This window comes from Globicephala melas, chromosome 5 (genome assembly GCF_963455315.2).
Source record: "Globicephala melas chromosome 5, mGloMel1.2, whole genome shotgun sequence".
Lineage (NCBI taxonomy): Eukaryota > Metazoa > Chordata > Mammalia > Artiodactyla > Delphinidae > Globicephala > Globicephala melas.
In genome coordinates this window covers 13,329,653-13,346,540 of record NC_083318.1, presented here as the reverse complement: position 1 = coordinate 13,346,540, position 16,888 = coordinate 13,329,653, and the positions used below count along the sequence as shown (strand labels likewise).

The 16,888-nt window shown below is 44.2% G+C and overlaps 1 protein-coding gene across 6 annotated transcripts in view; it reads left to right on the top strand.

The window, feature by feature from the left end:
• Positions 1-2,111: 2,111 nt before the first annotated feature.
• Positions 2,112-16,888, top strand: part of JADE1 (jade family PHD finger 1) — a 57,466-nt gene continuing 42,689 nt past the window's right edge. The window contains exon 1 of one of the 6 annotated variants that reach the window (XM_030863858.2): positions 2,112-2,239. Coding sequence is in view for 1 of the 6 variants with exons in the window: in XM_030863857.3 (XP_030719717.1) it covers positions 4,233-4,251 (19 nt within the window). In the remaining 5 variants the exon portion in view is untranslated. Of the gene's footprint in view, positions 2,240-2,388; positions 2,685-3,771; positions 3,794-4,145; positions 4,252-16,888 lie in introns of those variants that run through there. The other 5 variants (XM_030863861.2, XM_030863860.2, XM_060298943.2 and 2 more) reach the window with 5 other exon arrangements.

The following is a 16,888-nucleotide window of genomic DNA, read 5'->3' as shown; positions in this document are numbered from 1 at the left end:
ATTCAAGTTGTCCTCCATTTCTACAAATAATCATTACCTTCTAAGTTTGGTAAGAACAATCAGAAAATTACTGAGAAAAGGGATGTTGGATATCATCTTGTCTATCATCTCAGTGGGGAAACTAAGATCCAAAGAAATTTTTCAGAGTTATAGTGTGAATTGATGGGAGTCTCCAGACTTTTAGTCCAGGGCTATTTATGGCACATGGCACTACCTCAGCAGATCAGTATTCTGAAACAGCGTGGCGTAACTGGGAGGATGTTTCTGGGACCATCAGTCTTGATCAACGTTATCAGTGTTGGGAGTTTGTGCGCCATTTTACCTCTTTATTTTTCTCATCCATTTATTCAGTACCCTTTCATTTTGTTGCCTGATGTTTTGGGAGTGGGGATAGTCAGGAAAAAATAAGTTAAAAGCTAAGTGGCAAATGTGATTTAATTTATTTTTACTTTTATTTTTTTTGCAGGGGAATGAGTGAAGTAAGGTTGGCTGGAATGTAGAAAAGTTGCAATTTTCAATGGAGAGAAGGCCAAGAAAGAGAGATGGGAGGGATGGCCCTCCTACTGCCAGGGCCTCTGCTGGGCACTTTTATGGAGTTATCTCATTCCCCTTAACACCCCTTTAGGTATAGGGCCTGTTAACCTCATTTTATTACTCATGAAGAAATTGAGGATCAGAGCAGTTTTGTAATTTACCCAACAGTCACACAGCTGATAACCTGTAGTCAGATTCAATGCAGGGTCTATATGGCTGCGAAGTAGAGTATGTGAAAGGTGAACCAATGAAAATAACAGTAATTGCAGTGCAATATTAATAACAGTAATAATGATAGCATAGTGCTTTACATATGTGCTCTTTGAACGGGATTAAGTGAGCCCATGAACAGGACTGATAGGGTGTCTTTGTACTCTTCATTAGTGAAGCAGGCAAGGGAGAAAGAGGACATATACTTAAGATTTCCTTTGGTTTACTTTGCTTTCTGAAAAATATTTGGAAGGCTCAATTAGTTTTGTTTTGCCACGTTTATCAGCTTATTACGTTCTTGATGTGGGTGGATGGGTTGGTGTGTGATTGTGTGAAATCAAACCTGATATATTCAGAACAATTCTCCCAGTGGATAAATATGCCTTTGGGTTTGATATTGAATTTTGTAATTAGCGATCTCTGTTCCTGTTGACTGAATGGGATTTTTAATCTGTATCCAGGTCTTTTCCCTTCTGAAGCTGAATGCCATATATACTTATTTCTTTTGGGGACCCACAAAAGACGTATGTTAAACTCCAATGAAAAAGTAAGTTATACCCCTAAATTAATCTCTGGTAACTAATTTTATATTAGTCTGCAGTTCCAGTTTTAGAATTAAGCCCAATTCTCATATTTGCAAGGCGATTTCCAGTTCTGTGACACTGTGTAACATAAAGGTGGTGTCAATTTATAAATAATTACTGTCTCCTAATGAATTAGTGATCATTTACAACTATCATTTCGATACAAACTTAAAGAGGGGTTCCGGCTCCAAAACTGGATTTTCTGTATTTAAAAATGTCATTCTAATTCAGAACTCCCCAAAACTGTTACTACAAAGAACTATGCCATTCAGCCTAAAAATAAAACCTCTCACCCAAACTACACTCCTTAATAGCCACATTTTAATCTACATAATTTTAAACTAAGTTGAAAGAATCCATTTCTAGTGCAGTGATGTCAGACAAGAGTTGGAACTGGGACAGTGTGAAAGGGATAATTTAAAAGCCCACCCCCCTGCTTGGAGACACCTCAAGAATTTCTAGGCTCACAAGGGAGATGAAGGAAGAGATTTTAAAAGCTGAAGAGTGCTGCTCTTGGCAAGCCCCTGCGGACACAGGCCGAGCCGGCTGCGGCGAGGGCCGCGAAGAGTTAACAAGGGACCGAGCCCCCCTCGCCTCGGGCTCTCCGCGCGCTCCCCCCGCCCTCCTGTCCCCACCCTCTCGTTTTGGCAAGGGATTAAAGTGCTCCCCCCTGTGGCAGCAGTGACCCAGAAATGAGTTTGATTCACACAGTCCTTCCTCCATAACCAGCCAAACGCCCGTCCGAGAGTGCCTCCCTGCGCGAGCGCCGGGTGTGTGCGCGCGGGCGAGAGCAGGGGCCCGCCCGGCTCCCCGCCCGCCAGTCAGTCCGCCCGCCCGCCGCGGCCCGAACTCATGCGGCGCGGAGCGAGCGGCGAGGAGCCCAGCGCCGCGGCCGAAGCCCTCCGCAGCAGGTACGCGCGCGGGCCGCGGGGGGCGCGCGGGGAGGGTGCGCCGGGCCAGAGTCCGCGCGTGTCCGCGTGTGGGTCTGTGTGCGCGTCCCGTTCCGGCGGCGGCGGCGGCGGCGGCGGCGGCGGCGGCGGCGGCGGCGGCGGCGGCGGCGGCAGGACGAGCATAGAGGCTCAGCCATATTTGATGGTTTTGTTGCTTTGCTTGGGAGTTCTCGGGAGTAATTTAATGCCGAAGGTCGCTGCCTAGTGGAAATAATATAGTACGTCATTAATATGGCGCCAAAAGATTGGGTTCTCGATATGTAGCGAGGAGGGAGGGCACGCAGCCGCCGAGTGCAGCGTTACTATCCCACCAGTAACTTGGGCATTGCCGGGGCGGGGGCCAGAGGAGGAGGAGGAGGAGGAGAGGATGATTTTTGGATCCTGAGAATTGATCTATGTTGGATCAGTAAGTTTTATTATGATTATTTTTCAATTTTGGGGAACTGAAGACTTAGAGCTTTTTCTTCTTTTGGGTTTGTGAAGAACATGCGGTTTTCAGGCCAATCATCAATTAAAACGCGTTCAGAAGCAGAAGCCCAGTTTAGTTGGCTTTAGTTTATTAGAATTTTTTAAAAAGCCGAAGTGCATTAGGTTGCATGAAAGTGGAAAGCATAGTAGCAACTTGGTAGACAGATGGCAATGGCAGAACACAGGTCCGTGTACATATATGAATCCAGAGTGTGTGTGACCGTGGTGGTGATGGTGGTGGTGCGGGGGGAAGGGACGACGACTGTATTTGCCCAAACATAGGTGTGTGTGTATAGGTACATCTGTGTTGGGTGGCCGCAGCCTTAGCTCTTGTCACCGCGTCACCACATGTCCAAAATATTCATTGCATCAATTCAAGGGCAGTGAGGGAGGGGTGGTGGGGGAGTGGATGGACAGTTTAGAAATTAGATTCTTCCAAATTGGGTTTCCAATGATCAGACCTTTTACTTACAGCGAGACTGCCTGTGAAGTGTAAAACCCTTTATCGGTGAAATTAGGAAGGAGTTGCACTGGTAGAGCAAACTACCGATTAACCATGAACTTAAAACGGATTGCAACTTGCAACCTTTGGCACCATCTGCAAATTGTGGAGGTGGTATCGCTAGGTCTTCGCTGCCTGAAATGAACGTGCAGTGTGCACCCCGGGACTGCAAGTTGCAAAGCCCTTCAGTGCACGTGTCTTGTGCCTGCGAGTGTGTATTTGTGAGTTGGGGGCTGTTGTTCGATAGCTAGCAGGCTTTCCGGGTTGTTGGAGCTGGCTTGCAAATGCGGGAGAGGGATGGAATGTGGAATGTTGACCGGGGAACCGAATCCTGTCGGAACGGTCCCATTTGCTGGAGAAATTCGATCCCTTCCACCTCCTTCCCGCTCCCCCCGCCCGCCTGCGGGCTGGAGGCGGGGCCGAAGACGCGGCTGCTGCTCAAAGTGGTGGAGCGCGGCGGCGGGAGGCAGGTGCACGGCACCCGCCAGTGGGGGTGCCTCAACTTCCGCGGGCGTTTAAATAGCAGCCTCTCTCCCCTCCCACCGGTAATAGGTGACCTGGCGGCCGAGGGCGGCGGGGGGAAGGGGACGGGGGATACCCGGGAGCGAGCCTCCGCGGCACGTGGGCAGGTGCTGGGTGGCCCTGGGGCCAACTTTTGTGGCCCGCCTTTGGCGTTGGAGGAGAGGTGGCTCCATGTGGAAATGGGGGCGGGCGGCGGCTGAGGCGCTGCTTTCTCGGCCGCGGCTGGAGCGTCACCTAACGGTCCCAGCAGAGCTGCCGGGCCCGGGGTGGGGGGCTTCGGGGGCGGGGACGCCCGGCCCACCGCGCCCGCGCCGCGGGAACCCCGCACAAAGCCCGAGGCGCGGGGGCGGCCACCGCGCTCCCGCCTGGGGAACTGCCCGAAGCCCGTCGCCGTCCCCGCGCTGATTCCGGCGGGCGGCCGCAGGCGTTTGTTTGTTGGTTCCGCGCCGCCTTCCTCGTCGGATGGCTTCCTGTGACAGAGGTGATACACAGTTTCCAGAACTGTCTGGGGGCGGGAGCGGGCGCCGAGCCCTCTCCTAGCTGCTCGCGGCCGCCGCAGCTCCCGCTCCCGTCTCACAACCGTTTCTCGCCGGCGCGCCCGCCCCAGCCCGAAGGTGCCGCCCGGGAGGGACTCGGGGAGGGGGACGGCGCGGCCGTTTCCAGCGGCGCAAGTGGCTTCTACACGCGAGGGAGCGTTTGATTTGCAACTGGGGCCGAGCGGATTGGTGCAGCTGGCGGCGGCGGGGCGGGAGGAGCGGCGGCGGCGGCGGCGGCGGGGGGTGGCCACTTTCAAATGGAGAGGGCGGCGGCGGGGACGCCGCTGCGGAGGGAGCGGGGCTTGGTTGCGCCACGAGAAGGTGTCATCACTGCACCGGGGCTAATTCCGGCGGAGGTGCCGGGAGTTACTTTCCCCTCCTCCCGCGCTGTTGTTTCTGTCGCCTTGGGAGGAGGAGGAGGAGAGAGAGAGAGGGAGGGGGCAGCGTCGCCACGCGAAGCCGCGGCCTTGCGCACACCCCGGCGGGCCGCGGGAGCCGCGCGGTGCGTTCTCCGGTGCGGGGCGGCGGCTCAGTTCTCCCCTCCCCGGGATCCCCCTCCCCTTTCCTGGGGTCCTCAGCTTTCTCTCTGCGCAGCCCACCCGCACTCTCCCCCCTCCCACACGGGTTCCGCATCCACGAGTCCTTCGCCCCGGGTGCTCCCTGCCCTGTCGTACACCGTCGCCCTGGCTTCCCCACCCTGGGCTCCCCCTCCCCGGCGCGCGGGGGCGGCCGTAGTCCCGGCACCCGGTGAATGCAGCGTGCAAACAAAAAAGCGGGCGATTTAAACGTGCCTTCGAAACCCGTTAGGAATGCGTCGTCACCCGGAGACCGTTTAAAAGCAGCTTGGGCTGGTTTTCTAGTAACGAGGAGGGAGGCGCCCACCTCGCTTCGGCGGCGGCGAAGGTCTGCCGCCCTCTGTTTACCACAGCCGAGGGGGAATTTAAATTTTCTTTTTGTAAAGTGATAGCTGCAGTTGAATGACTTGAGACGGCTACATTTTTAGGAAATTGCGAGAGAATCTGAAGTTTCCATTAATGGCAATGCTTAGGGGCTTCTTTCCCAAAGGTTTTTATTAGGGAACTATTTTTCCTTTTTAGAAAACCCGCTGCGAAAGGCTAGCTCTCTAGTTACCTACCTGGCTCGAGGCTAATATCTTTCGAAGTTAATGAACTAGTTTTAAGATCCAGAGAAATTATTTCCCTGAAAGCTGATTTAGACAGTGATCCACCAATGGTTGGAGATTACTTTAGTAAGTGGTATTTGACCAAATCACAGCTAATCAAGATTTAATCACTTTTAGGTGGAGGAAGGAAGCGTTCGGTGTAACTGGACCTTACTTCCACAGACAACACTGTTGATACAATAATGTGTGGTAGTAGAGTGGGCAACACACACTGGAGAGCTAACAGGATGTTCTGTGTGTGACAGTCTAGCAGATACCTGGAACTGAGAATTCTTAGTGTCCTTTTGTCCCAAAGGTTTCAGTCTCATCTAATGTCACTTTTAACTCAGGTGACTTTCGGATTGTTTGGTTATTTTGCTTTCTTCCTTAAGTTTGTGTATTTTTATATGTGTATTTGATGACTTGGCATTTTCAGCTACGTAAGTGTTACACATCTCCTTTCCTCCTTACACCAGCCAGAGAGAAAGGCAGTAGAACTTGAACTTGATTCCATCTTAAGGTCATAGGCTGCTTTTCAAGAAGAAAAGTTGAGTGGGTTGTCACAGATTTTTAACTTTTGACAAGGGTAGGTATATGTTCATTTAGAAAGAAAAAGATCACCCCCCCCCCGCCCAAGTTCCTCCTCCATCACTTGACAGGTTTTCAGCCTATAAATTAGTATTTTAGTTTTATATTTCTTACGGAGGTTGAAAGAGTAGCTATAAAGGGAAAATAGTGAGAAATGATGAGTGTGCTGGAGAGACCAGGGAGAGAAACTTTTTTGGAATTTAAGGAAGTGTTGTATTTTAGAAATGAACAATTGCTTAGCCCAGACACTTTGGGGAGAAGGATTAACTAAAAACAGAAACAAAATTTGGAGGACTTGGTGAGAATACAAGCAGATCTCCATGTGTTTCACCTTCATAAATACTGATTTTGGACTTCAAGGAGCCCTTAGTGGCTTAAAGTATTATTACAGAAGTGGTGTTACGTGTACATTGTTGAAAATTAGAGAAGCAACTATAAAAACACATTCCTGCCACCTAGAAATCAGCATTGTATCGTTTTCCAGATAATTGTGTATATGTTTGTATGTATGTTTTAATCGGAATGAGTCATACTGGCTCTACAGTTGTGTAGGGAGTTTTTGCTTTTTGGTGTCCCCCCCCCCCCCCCCCCCGTTAGCAGGCTTGTCTCTTATTGGGAGATATTCAGATTTCCTCACTCGGCCCTGAAATATAACACAGCAGCTTTGTCTAAAACGCTGTCCAGTCAGAGACCATTTATTGCATCTGGTTATTTCCCGTAAGTAGGTTTTAGTCTGTGTAGTAACTTTGACAGAACCTCTGGCATTGAGGAGGCATGCCTTTGGAATCAATCATGACTGGATTTGAAAGAGTTGGAATTAAACTAGCATTTTATTGTAATTTGGAAGTCTTCAATTTGGAGATTATTTGTTTGAAAACTACTTTAAAGACATTTGCGTGATGTTTTTATCCACAGACTTGCTGGAAAAAGAATTATCACCTGTTTGTGTTCCAGTACTGAGGTGGTTAGAACAGCAAACATCAAGATATACCCTGAGAAAACCATAATTCAAAAAGAGTCACGTACCAAAATGTTCATTGCAGCTCTATTTACAATAGCCAGGACACGGAAGCAAACTAAGTGTCCATCGACAGATGAATGGATAAAGATGTGGCACATATATACAATGGAATATTACTCAGCCATAAAAAGAAGCGAAATTGAGCTATTTGTAATGAGGTGGGTAGACCTAGAGTCTGTCATACAGAGTGAAGTAAGTCAGAAAGAGAAAAACAAATACTGTATGCTAACACATATATATGGAATTTAAGAAAAAAAATGTCATGAAGAACCTAGGGGTAAGACAGGAATAAAGACACAGACCTACTAGAGAATGGACTTGAGGATATGGGGAGGGGGAAGGGTAAGCTGTGACAAAGCGAGAGAGAGGCATGGACATATATATACTACCAAACGTAAAATAGATAGCTAGTGGGAAGCAGCCCCATAGCACAGGGAGATCAGCTCGGTGCTTTGTGACCACCTAGAGGGGTGGGATAGAGAGGGTGGGAGGGAGGGAGACGCAAGAGGGAAGAGAGATGGGAACATGTATATGTATAACTGATTCACTTTGTTATAAAGCAGAAACTAACACACCATTGTAAAGCAATTACACTCCAATAAAGATGTTAAAAAAAAAAGACATCAGGCACTGACCAAATACAAGTCAGGAGTTGAGGAGGAGACGTAAGAATGTCATGGTTCTGTTTGCTTTCCTTCCTTTCTGTTGGGGAAGCTCTTTCCTCATTTAGTGATGCGGGGCATCTGTTACACTCTTAATGGTCTGTCAGAATTTGCATTATAAACCCAGTTTTCCCACATGGTTAATAACAGTAAGACATCCTCTGGAGGAAAATATGACATCTTAGCCAATATCTTGCTTTTTATTTGGATTGGAATTAAAAATTGTTCAAACAGTGGGAGTTATACCGGTTAAATTTTTTCCTCCCCTCCTTGTGCAAGCCTGTGATAGCTAGAACTGTCACCATGTTTATCGATACCTTAAAAAAAGAATTTATTTTTTTCAAATGAAGGCTGGCTTTGCTTGGAATTGTTAGTTTCTTAGGTGGTGTCAGCAGCCTGGTAGGAACCTTAATTGGGAAAGTTTTAGTTCCTGAGACAGTAAGTTGTTTCCTTGAACGTTTTAGTGTTCAGTCTATTTTGTCTCTTTTCAAGACCTGGCAGCACTTTATTTGATTATGAATTAAAATTTGGACAGTTAATATGTTTATTATTTGTAGTATATAATATTTCAAAAAGTTGAGACTTAATTGAAACAGAGTCTTGCCATTTGCCTGGTGTACTTATACGACAATATTGTTCTGTGATTGGGAGGGGTATATATTTTGATCTTTTCACAGTTGGTGGGCTCTGATGGAATAAGTTAACTCTGCATTCCTAACAAATGGAAGAGTGGCCTTGGAGGGCCTTTTAACCTTTGAGTTGGAAGTGGCATCTTGTCTTTAAGTTTAGCTGGGGTTAACTGTCATGGAGAGAAAATCTAGTCTAAGAGGATATTATTGATATTATTGATATTATTGATATTATTGATCCTGACTCTGGCCATGTTATTGTGGCCTGGCCTTATCTAGCCTAGACCTTGAATGATTATTAAGGATGTCTTCCTCACCTGAAAGCAACAAAAATAGATTGCCAGAAATGGAATGGAAAGCCTGGTCTCTGGGGAAGAGACTGGGTATTTCCACTTTTGAGTCCTTTATTAACTCTAGAGCAGAGTGTATTATGTGTGCCTAACAAATGTTCAAGTACCAAGCTTTTGATGAATATTCTAAAACAAGTCAGATATTAACTTTTTGCTTTTGGTTCTTCAGGTAGAGTTAAGACATAATAAGGTGACTGAGGACAGTTGAAGTAAGTTCATTTTTAAAACTTCAGGTTCTTTTGGGCTTATTTGCTGAAGGAATTAATCCACAGTTTTCTCTTGGTTTGAAAGCTCTTCCAATTGGCAGTAATATATACTTTTTAATATTGAGCATTTAATGTTTGCACAGGAGGTTTTAATTTGAAAATTCATGACAGCTGCTAAGACAGTTTCTAAGCAGTTAAGTGAAGGTTTCATGGCTGAGGGTCCAAACTGAAGAATAAAAGAGCATTTTTTTTTTCTTTTACTCCTTACTCCAGGGTAAGTAAGCAGCAAGCATTGGCAAGGTTAACAACTTGCTGGAGTTTGAGCTACCTGGTTCGCATTTGTTTAGCACAAAGTACACATAACATGGTTTAAGGTTTTTCTTAATGACTCATGGTCATTTTTATAAGCATCAGTTATTTCAGTGTTGAAATAAAATGATGCACTTAAAGATGTGTAGGCTGAGTTCTGGTGGCTTGTAACTTTTTTAAGGTCAAGGACACTTGAGTTCCAAAACCTGTGGAATCTCTCCCACAGAAAAAGTGAGTTGCACCGAAATTTGCATGTCATTTCAGGGTTTGGATGAATACCTTTAAGTGCATCCTGGGATTTCAGTTTAGCATTTAAATTCTGGTGACTTCTTTTTATGATTTCTCTCTGATCCTTTTACATCCCTGTTAACCATGTATTGTAGTGAAAATGCCTGTCTAGAACAGTCATTTTTCTGCTTATTGGTCACTGGCTTGAAAATCAGATAAGCATGTTAGAAGTTTTTATAACTTTGTGTACACTGGCCCCAAGTAGGAGCCTCAGGGGTTTTCCTTTGAGAAAAATTCATGGGTTTCTTGGCCTTTATTTAAGTTGTTTAGAGCACCACCACCACCACCCCGCCCCTCCCTCTCACCCCCTTACTGCCAGTCTATTGATTTATAGCAGGAATCAGTAAACTTTTTTAGTAAAGGGCCAGATAGCAAATATTTTAGGCTCTGTGGGCCTGACGTCTCTATTACAGCTGTTCAATTCTGCCATTGTTGCGAAAGCAATCGGTGGACAAGAGGTAAATGAATGAACGTGGTGTCTCCCAATAAAACTTTATTTACAGACAGTGAAGTTTGAATTTGGTATAATTTTCAGGTGTTCTGAAATGTTCTTTTGATGCCCTCTCCCCAAACCATTTAAATATGTAAAAAACATTCTTAGCTCAGGGGCTGGACAAAAACAGGCTATGGACCCCTGATTTATAGTCATGCAGCCTTACTATACTATATGTACTTATAGTATATACCTGTAGTATAGTATAGTGATAACAGCATCACCTAGTCACCAGATTGTCTCTGCTGGGGCTGAATTCCCTTTCTGATAGGAATCTGAAATAACAAGTTGAAATCAGAAGGTTGTTTGATAAATATGAAGGGAGTTGGCTAGTCTGAGGGCTGTGGCTCTTAACTTTTTGATTCCTAGATCCCCTTTGAGGATAGGATGTGTAATACAGGACCCTGTGTACCTAGGAAAGCACAGCTAGGGAGTCACACCCTCCAAGGGGACCAGGCCAAGAAGGGTATACATTTATAACCTGGGGATATACATTATAACCTGGGGATATATCCGGAGGGAGATACATCCAGAGGAAGATAACCTCTCTCCAAGTAGGGTGTATGTGTCACCGATCAGAAGTTAATGCCAGCTGCTCAGAGGACTCCTACCCCTGTGATAGTGTCCAGGGAACTACTGGCACACTCTCTTTCCGGCTCTACCTTTTGTAGGCTCCACCAGGCAAAATGGCATTTGCAACCATATTCACATCAGCTTCCAGGAAACCGTGTTTTCAAGTTCCAAGTTAACAGACTGTTACTTAATACATTTTAGTTGTCGGCTCCCTGGTAACATGTAGTCCATGGCCTTAATCTTTGAGATGACCTCTTTCTAAATCGCAGGAGGTGTCCAGGAGCGGGAAGCCTGTGGTTCAGGCGCTGGGAGGAGGGTGGATGGCACAGGAGGGCCACCCATCTCGGGACCTGGTCTTTGGTTCAGCCACTGGCTTCATCCTAGACCTACCTACCTGTGTGTCCCCGCTCACGCTGCTTAACCTCGCCAGCGTTTATTTATGTACTTGTCTTTTTAAAGTCGGGCCAGGTAAATGATCTCTAAAATGTTTTCTAGTGCCGCAATTATGATTTTATGGGTTTCTTTGGGGAGGGTTTCCTGTAGACACAATCCATGAAAAGGGTGAGACTCTTCAGCTTTCACCTCAGAGAATAATACTTTCCAGACCTTGTTGGTAGGCTCTGAGACTGTCTTATGTTTCCATGACCATAATAACAAAACTTGTACAATTGTGATGAAATGTTTGTTTTCATACGTAATTCAGATGATGTGTAAATGCAGTTTTAAGTGTGCCGTCTTGGTCTCCTAATGTACAACACTGGGAGTCTGAGTTTTTTTTTAAAACAGTACTTTAAAAATTTTTGGTGACTTAACATTGTTAGTGGTAACTGATAGTTTCTGACAACCGGCTATAATCAGGGAACAAAGTTCCTCAAAACAGCTGCATTTCAATCTGTGCACAGTGTAATTGTCATTAACTGGTTGAGTCTGGTTTCTGCAGAAGCTGCTTTGTATATCCTGTATAAGAACATCTGGTTTGAGCATTTAAAAATCTTTTAAAATTACGCTTTATCACTTGGCATTTATTGGCTTATTCTTCCAAGGGTAGAATAAGGGGTTGTAGACTCCTTTCCATCCTTATCCTTACCTTGATTCATTCAGAATTATCTCCTGCTAGCTAAGTTACACTTAGTTTTTTCTAAAGTGTTATTCTTCAGTGAAGTTTTAGAGTCTGATCTGAAGATGTGCTTGTGTGTGTGTTATAAATTAGAATTTGGTTCAGAGATCCCAAGAATCTATTCTGAAGAGTTTGGTCTTAGTTTTTTCTGGTAAATTGTCAAAAGAAAAGTGTGAAAAGAGGACCTATAGGGCAAATAGGCTTTGTTTTTCATTTGAATTCTGACTAATAGCAATGTGTTAAGGAGGATTCTGAAGTCATGCCTGGGTTTGCGGTGGGGGTGGGGGAGGGGGGGTGGAGAGTGACCTAATTTATTAACCATGCCTGCCTGCAATGGGTAGAGGAAATGGTGTGTTTGGTAACCATCTCTGGAATGTAGCTTTTTTTTTTTTTTTTTTACTTTTTTTTCCGAAATAGTACTGCTCTTAAAGTGAATAGGAAGTTGAGTATTTATTCTTTAAAGGTAGTTTAAACCCTAGTTTTCCTGTCTGGCTTAATTTTTCTAATTGCATATGTTTTCAGTGACCTGCTACTGGCGCTGGATATTCTTATGTTTTGAAACCTTTACTTTTGAAGTAAATAGTGAATGAGTGATAGTAGCATTTTACAGCACTATCCTGTTACCTTTTCTATTTCTTCGTCCTGTGCTATTTTGTCAGGTATTTTGAAACAAGACAAGCCTTTGATACCCCATCTCGGGAAGGAGGTGGAATGTATATAGTTTATTGATGGTTGCTCATTTTAGGCTGGTGCCTGCCAGGGGCCAAGAAGTTGTGTTCCCAGCGTCTTCTATAATGTGAGGAGCAGGGAAGAAAGGTTTGGGGTTTTAAATCTTTACTATTATAAATAGCGTAGTACAGGATCATGGTAAAAAATTAACAACATGTAAAAGGTCATAAAGGGAGGTAAAAGTTCCCAACCTATTCTGTTTGGAACACTTCAGTCACATTTCTCAGAGATAAACACTATTAACCTTAATGTTCTTCCAGAAATTTTCCCTGAGTATGCAAGCATTTGGTGTATATATTCTCTTCTCTCCTCTTTTATATGTAAATGGACTGATATTTCATTCCCCCCCCCTACAGTTTGCTGGTGTTTCTTTCTTGATATGTCTTTGGGATCTTCCATATCTGAGCATATAGATCTAACAGAAAGGAATTTGGGGTAGATGGAAATAGGGATAGAAGCTCAGGATTGGAGGCCAACGTGCTTGATTGCTTTTATTGTTTGGGGTGAATTCATTTACTCTCATGTAAAGGGAAGTTAAAAAAGATACATTACAAATACAAGTGATTGGAGTGTTTTGTCATAACTGCTCTTTAGGTACTGACTCTAATTGAGTCATCAATTACAGAGACCTGGGAAGGGTTTAATAGATTGTTCTAGGACTCATAAGCAGAGATTGGATTATTTATAAATTGCCAAATGGGAGCTGCCTAATTCATTCAGAACCACTCTTACTTATAAATTCCTTAAAATCTTGAAAAATTGTTTTATTAACTTTTAAAGTCTGAGTTTAAAAATAATTTATAAAGAATTTATGGTGAGCTAATGTGTTGTAGCACTTGGACTTTATTAGTAACATTCATAGGAGTAAATCTTGCAGTTAAGATTATCTGGTCAGTTCTTAAAATCTTTTCTTTTGGGAGAGGTGGTTGATTATTGCTAATATAAACTCTTTTCTGCTGAATATTTTCAAGTATGATGTCTTTGCAAAGGTTCTATAATAGCTTGGGCAGCATTTCTTTTTTATAAATTTGTTTATTTTTTGGCTGCGTTGGGTCTTCATTGCTGTGCGCGGGCTTTCTCTAGTTGTGGCGAACGGGGGCTACTCTTCGTTGCGGTGCACGGGCTTCTCGTGGCGGTGGCTTCTCTTGTTGCGGAGCACGGGCTCTAGGCGCACAGGCTTCAGTAGTTGTGGCTCAGGAGCTCAGTAGTTGTGGCTCGTGGGCTCTAGAGCGCAGGCTCAGTAGTTGTGGCGCACGGGCTTAGTTGTTCTGTGGCATGTGGGGTCTTCCCGGACCAGGGCTCGTACCCGTGTCCCCTGCATTGACAGGTGGCTTCTTCACCACTGCGCCACCAGGGAAGCCCCCTTTAAACACATCTTGATGTACGACATTATAAAGGACACATTTTTAAAAGTTCCGTTTTTCTGGGTTGAAATATTTAGACAAGGTTAAAACTTTAACATTTAATATCTAAGCAGTTTGTCAGTTAAGTCAAATCTGTGACTATCTTTTTGACCAGATATAACCCTTTGGTTAAAGTGAGAAATCTGGGTTTGAGTTACAGTCACACTAGTCTTTTTACGCTCTGAGCATATGAATTAGATAGTGTTGTCAATTTGAAAACTTACTACCTAGGCGATTAATGTTTGCTTTAAAAACTGAGGTGAGAAATCAGCTGGATTTCCTTCACATTCATTTAGGGATAGGAGATTACTGTGAAGTATAGGTCATTATTATATTTGGGTATTTTGTTGCCTTGGGTACTGTATACTTCATAGAAGACAAAAAGAAAGAAGACATATTAAGGAAATGTAAATCATTTTTTATAGGGGAGGTAATAGTCTATGACCAATAACTTAGCAATAAAATTATCAGTTGCATAGTGTTTAGAAATAATATTTGAATTGTGTGAACTTAGCAAACAGAACTAGCTCATTATAAAATACCTTTATCTTTATGTAAGACTACTTGGTGTCTGAAAATACATTCTTTAAAGTACATTTTTATATTATACATTTTCTAAATACATTATAAAATGTAGTACATTTAAGTATTAGATCATTAACTTTGACAGAGAATGGAAGGGCACCTATAAATTTGAAAATAAAGTAGTGGAACTTACTCCAGTGAAAGGTCATTTAGATATTAAAGTGAAGCATTTTAAATTCCATAAAGCTGAGTGAACATAGGATACAGTTTATGTACAGGAACTCAGTCATTCATCCTATAGGTTATTTTAACACATAGCTAATCCAATACATTGCATTAGGTAATACATAGAGAAGTAGTATGTAGAGGTCTTTAATTGAACTTTAATTGAATTGAAGTTCTAGAACTTCTTGAGAGTGAAATAAATAAGAATGAAAACAGAGTGGACAAAACTGATACTTTGAAGGAAAAAAACAGCCTTTCTGCATATAAACCATAAGATAATTAAAACCACTAGGGTGTAGTCCTTATTGTAGCTGTAGAGTTTATGGCCTGATAAATGGTCCCTGTTCCACCACAGAGAGTAATTCTAGTGACTGGACAGTTTGTTTTCCTCACAGCTGTCTTCTTCCCGGGAGTAGCGTTGAACAGACATCCTCAGATTCTTAATCATCTTACTCCTTTGTAAAAGCTCTTCTCTCTTTGTCCTCCAGGCCACTTCCCGTTCTTTCTTAGCTGGAGTCGCATGCCAGTCCTGCCTCCCTGGTGCCACACCCAGGTCGCTGAACTTGCTCCCTTACAAATTCCTGAACCACTTGGGGATGGGTTCCTTCAGCTGATGGCTGCTCTTAACTTAGGGCCTGCTGACTTCCCCCCCGAATTTCAGTCTGAGGAAACTTACATTTGAAGGTTTTGAGGTACCTTGCCGTCTCACATACATAGCCCATGTCCACTATGATCCATGCATCCTGTAACCTTTATAGTAGGTACCACACTGAGGCTACTTATCTACTTGCTTACTGTATCGCCCTGTGGGCCATTCCGTATCTTGTTCACCATATTTCTGGCATCTAACTTGATACAGTTGTAATTGAATTACTATATTAGCTAATCCACTACATTTTAACCCCTGCGACAGAAGAGGCTGCAGGAGAGTGATCTGCATGTAGGATGTTACCTGTGCTTCCTGAGGAGATGGTGCTCTGAGCAGCTGCCACTCGTGCCTGGTTGTCTTGGCATGTCCCTCCGTGCTGCCAAAGGATTGTCGCTTCACTGATGCAGCCAGAGTCTTTGGCCAGTGACTTCCTCTTACTTGGTCTTTCCAGGCAATGTTCTGATTATAATCAGGCTTCCTAGGTAATCTTTCGCTTTTTGGGCAAAGTCCCAAATGCCCAATAATTAGTGTTTTGTCTGCCTAGCTGTTATGCTCCTCATGGCAAATGGACACTCCAGGCTCCTATAAATTGCATCACTTTGAGCCAGTTTTGATGAAATCAGACAGGATGTCAGGACAAGCCCTATTGAGGACTGGACCCAGAGGGCTGGGGGTATCTGTTGTAGCTGCCCTTTGAAGTCTTGTTTTGCTCAAGACCTCTCTCTGTGATGTCTTTATTTCACATTTAATTCGAGAGAATCTCTTTTCTGGAACTTACTATAACCTTTTAGAGACACGTATATAGAACATTTAAGTGATAATGCAAGGCAGGAGTTGATTGGCTGTTAAAGAAAATAGTACATTAAAAAGTAGGGTGAAAAAGTTCTAAAAGAAGGGAAAAATGAAATGAGTGGTATAGAATGTAAATGCTTTTAATTGGGATGGTTGACAGGGTACTTAGTGACTTTGAGCTGTGCCCTGGAGAAGAGGTGGGATTGGGATGGATGGGGGCGGGGGAGGAAAGGGCCAAAGGACCACCATCAGCAGAGACTGAGGATGGAAAGAAGAGGTGTTTTCAAGGATAGAAGCCAGGCAAACTGGTTACAGGGGCTTGTTAGGAGAGATGTTTGGGTAGAGCAGGGAGGGGCCAGGTGGTGGAAAACCTCTGAGTTTCTGGCTGGACCCATTTGCAGTGTGGAACGGAGGGAGAGACTGGCATAGGGAACAGCTCGATGAGGTCACCTCGTAGGATGGTTTAATTTGTTGTAACAATTGGAAGGGGTAAAAAGTTGTGGGCATGGAGAACGGAAGGGTGGTGCCTAAAGTAATCTTCGGTATAGGTGGCTGAAGACCTCGTGGGGCAGTAGGGGGGCCGGAAAGGGTCATACGTTATGAAATGACAAGCCTTGGCAATTGAATAGAAAGGTAAGAAGGGATGAATATTAGTAAATAAATGAGCAAATAGCGAGATTCTGAATGTGAAGTTGCTGCACAGAGGAATATGCTAGGTTATATGTAAAGTATTACAGCGTTTTGCCCAAAATGTGCTGCTGCTTGTTGTTACCTCCCCTTTGCTCTTCAGGACTCCGGCTCAGAATCTTTCCGACTCAGTCAGGCTGTGTTTCTGTAGAGTCTTGTGTTTACCACTGTCGA